The following is a 4,075-nucleotide window of genomic DNA, read 5'->3' as shown; positions in this document are numbered from 1 at the left end:
GGACCCAACTCCTTTCATTTGAACGAGCCAACGGTGTTTGAGCTGTGTGGGTTTGGACCGTCAGGCTATATTCCCAGAAGCGGTATGGCGGGGGTCCCTGAGAGCTCGATTTCTACCTCTTTGAGGCATGTCTGTCTCGTTTGGCACAAAGAGCGAACCGGCCGGCATTCCCGGCACCCGTGAATTGAGGGTCCCTTTCCCTGCACATCCGTGCCCGCACTGACTGTTCTGATTCTTTTGGATGTGTGTCAGTGTCTATGGCGTGAGTTGCTATCTCCTTGCTGTTTGCTTTTGCATCTCCCCGACGATTCACGAGGTCGGACGCCTCCCCATGAGCCTGGAAGCCATGCGGATGTCTTCGTTGAGGAAGTTCTGTTCATGTCTTCTCCCCGTTTCTTGATGAGTACAGGCGCTTTTTCCTTGGATAGTTCTCCCAGTGCCTAGTAGAGCTGTGATATTCAAGCCTTAGGAGAGGGGTATTGCTTCAATCATCATTCCAATTCCAGGGGCCGTCTCTGAGTCTCGTTCACCGTTTCGGCTGAGGTGCACACGGTTCTTAGGTTCATAGGCTCCCGTGTGTTCATCTTGGTTGGCGTCCGCTTGCTTGGTCGGCGCTGGCTCCTCGTGGAACACGCCTGCAGCTTCATGGGCGTGGAGGGTTTGCCCGTATTCCTCAGGGACCTCTTGCATTCAGGACTGATGTGGAGATCTTCATCCACTTGGAACTGACTTGTGTGCATGGCCTAAGGTAGAGGTCAGGTGTACATTTTTTGCCCCCATGGAGCTGTCCAGTTCTGCAAGCATCCCTCGTTTATGTGCTCTCTCTCCCTCTCTCTTTCTCTCTTTCACGGGGACACACACACACACACACACACACAGGGAGGTTCCGGGAGGACGTTCGAGGGGCTGGGATGACAAGCCACCCCAAAGGACCCAACTCTTTTCATTTGGACAAGATTCCCATCAGCCATCCCCATTCCTCACAGCTTGGGTTCCTGTGCTCACACAGCCCTCGGGAATGATTTCCGTTCAAATTCTGGATCCCTGGATGCGTTTGGGCAAAAAGGAGGCTCCTGACTACATGACATGGCGCTCCAGAGAAAGCACAACTGTGGTCACAGCAAGCCGAGTTGAGGCAAGCCAAGACGGCGCGAGGAACGCCGGAGAGCTACTCCTCCACGAGGGAACGACACGAGTTCCAATTGGAGTTTTCTGCAAGTTGTTCAAAGTCACCAGGCCCAGGTTCCTGAGAGGAACTGCCACGAGATGCCATGATTGCAGACGGGACAGAGAACGGGTGCCACGGGACGGGGGGAGTGGGACAGGTGAGGCAGGCGAGTGAGTGTGGATGGGTAAGAGATGAGTCACGGTGGACCCCCTCCTGGAGTGCAGGTTGGAGCGGGAAGAGGGGGGGGCGGGGGGGATTTCCAGGCATCCCCAGGCCGAACCTCCCGCAAGGGTGCGCCACAGCCGGCCGTTGCACGGAGGACCAAGGGGCGGCGCGGGGGGCGGGACCTGGGGTCCAGGCTGTGTCCAGAGGGTACATAAGCGCGCGTCTGGCGCCACTCCCACTGTGCATCTCGCCGCAGAGACAGAGCTTGGCAGAACTGCGCCGCACCGCGCCGCCCAGGAGCCCGAAGGCCGGCCACTGCCCGACGTCAGCTGCGACTCCTGCACCTGCCGCGAAGCTCACCTCCACCCTTCGGGCCGCAGCGCCTTAGCCCAGCCCGCAAGGGCCGCACCTGCAGGCCCCCTCGCCTCCACCTCGGAGACATGCAGCCAGAAGGCCAGGCCCGCCCGGCGCCGGACGCCACCCTGGACAAGCTGCAAGCTCAGCTGGCCCTCCTGCCCAGACCCGCCAAGCTCCTCAAGGCGCTGACCAGGCTCTCCGCGCTGCCGCCCACCGCCGCTCTCCTGGACGACTCCCGCCTCAGCAAGGCCCTCAGGCGCCTGCGCGACTACCAGCAGCCGGCCGCTCTGGCCGCACGCTTGCTGGACCGCTGGAGTCCGATCCTGGACGCTCCGGCCCCAGCCGAAGCCGGCACCGCCAGCCCAAGCAAGAGCCGGGGCCGGAAGCGCTCCAGGGAGGCCCGAGCGGGAGGAAACTGCGGCCAGCTAGAGCCCACGGCCCCACGCGCGGACACACCGGACGCCACAGAACCCGCGCCCCAGGGACCCCCGAGGACCGTGCCTCCGCTGAGGATCAAACTCACACGCCTTCCTTCGGGGGCGAGAGCAGCGGGGACCCCCACCCGCTGCCCCCGCGGGCACGCAGACAGCGAGTCCCAGGCCCCCGCACGCCTGTCTTGGGAGGAGTGTCTCGACTACCAACCGCCACCCAGGAAAAAGCAAAGGACCAAGAGCGCACAGGCGGGGCAGGAGCCCCGCACCCAGCACGCTCAAGGGAGCGGGGGAGGCGACGACGACCACGACGACCACGACAACGACGACCACTGGGCCTTGGAGTCAGCCGACGGGCCCCCAGCCCGCCCAGAGGACCCGCGGCCTTCCACACGCGAAGACCCCCAGCTGGCAACGGCCCTCTCGGACAGCCTGGCCTGCCGGCCAGACCCCGCTCCCGCTCCGGGAGACGCGGGGGAGGCCCCGCTCCCGCACTGGGACTGGGGGTCCTTCGGGCAGCCTTCGCCCCCACGCCAGCACGAACCGGACTTGGCCCCGTGCAGAGTCAACGCCAAGACCCGCGTGTTCGCGGGCTCCAAGTGAGCCCACGGCCCCGCCGTGCCCAGCCTGCGCCAGCTCTGCACGCGCCTCCTGCAGAATCACCTGGATGCCATCGGCCCGCTGCCGCCCGCCTCCTACTCTCTTCTCCAGCCCGTCCTGCGCAGCTGCTCGCCGGATCAACTCTACCGCATCGAGACCTGCAACCCGGGCCTCGTGCCCCACGCAGACCACCTCTGGAAGGCTCACTGTGCCCAGAAATTTCCCACGGACACGCCGAGACCGGGGGAATCCTGGCGCGACGCCTACCTGAGGCTTCAGCTGGCCAGAGAGCAGCGCCTCCAAGCTCTCACCCTCAATTTCCGCTCGGCCCGCCTCACCAAGTTGCAAGACGCCCGCACCAAGATCGTGGTCTTCCACGGCCCAACCGCAAAGCCCTTCCCACTACCGAAGACGCCCCACGTGGACCCCGAAGAAGCCATTCGGCACGAGGCCGAGCCCCACTCAGCCCCAGCCCCCACCGCCTGCCAGCCAGAGCCCCGCACCAACGCCCCCACCTCCCTTCCTCCGGCGGGCCTGCCCGAGGCCACCTCGGCCAACCCAGGCCCTGCCGCTTCCCAACGCACGCAGGCCTTCGCCAAACGCAAACCCAACAAGCCAATGCCCCGCCTGATGGCCAAGTCCATCAAAGACTTCAGGACATTGCTCTCCCGGCGCTAAGGAAGACGCACAGAGCCTAGGGCGGCGGCAAGGAAACAGTGCAACCCACGCTAGCACTTCCTGCGGCTCCCAGGGCTCGCCCCTGACAAACCGCCTTCTCACACCCCGCTCCCTCTCCCGCAAAAACCCTCCCGAAACCCCCAGGCTTGAACTCGGCCGATTCCAGAGTGATGGCGGGTCCGGAGGAGGATTGGAAACCAACCCCTGGGGAAACAAAGGAAAAAAGACCTGGGCATTGGACGGCAACACGCCACCTCCTCCATGGACCTCTGGCCACCCAGCCGGAGGGCGAACCCAGTCTTCCGTCGCTGGTCCTCTGCTTAGGTGGAGCGCGGCGGGTGGGATCCCGGCCATACTCGCTAGATACCAGACCCATGGCACACGCTCCCTTCCCACCAGCACCGACGCGTCTGCTACTGAAGCCAGGCCACCCGCCCGCACAGGACCCGCTTTCACCGGGCAGCTCTCACACTTTCCTGCTCCTGCCGTAGGCTGAAAGCCAGGCAGGTGGGAACTGCTGCCTGACTGTGTGTCAGGGACCACCACAAAAGTCCCCTCCTTGGAGACAAACTGCTCCAGTCCTGGGGCCTTTCTAGCTGATGGAGACAGGGAGAGGGAGAGAGAGACAGTGAGAGAGAGAGAGAGAGAGAGAGAAAGAGATAGGGAGGGAGAGAGA

The 4,075-nt window shown here is 63.8% G+C and overlaps 1 protein-coding gene across 1 annotated transcript; it reads left to right on the top strand.

Moving 5' to 3' along the window:
- The first annotated feature begins 1,271 nt into the window (after nt 1–1,271).
- On the top strand, nt 1,272–3,399 carry LOC129401901 (elongin-A-like). The gene is made up of 4 exons (XM_055124858.1): nt 1,272–1,325; nt 1,590–1,640; nt 1,714–2,720; nt 2,847–3,399. The coding sequence occupies exons 1-4, from the start codon at nt 1,272–1,274 to the stop codon at nt 3,397–3,399; spliced, it is 1,665 nt and encodes a 554-aa protein (XP_054980833.1).
- The last annotated feature ends 676 nt before the right edge of the window (nt 3,400–4,075 follow it).

This window comes from Sorex araneus, chromosome 2, assembly GCF_027595985.1.
Source record: "Sorex araneus isolate mSorAra2 chromosome 2, mSorAra2.pri, whole genome shotgun sequence".
NCBI lineage: Eukaryota > Metazoa > Chordata > Mammalia > Eulipotyphla > Soricidae > Sorex > Sorex araneus.
This window is presented reverse-complemented; position numbering and strand designations above follow the sequence as displayed.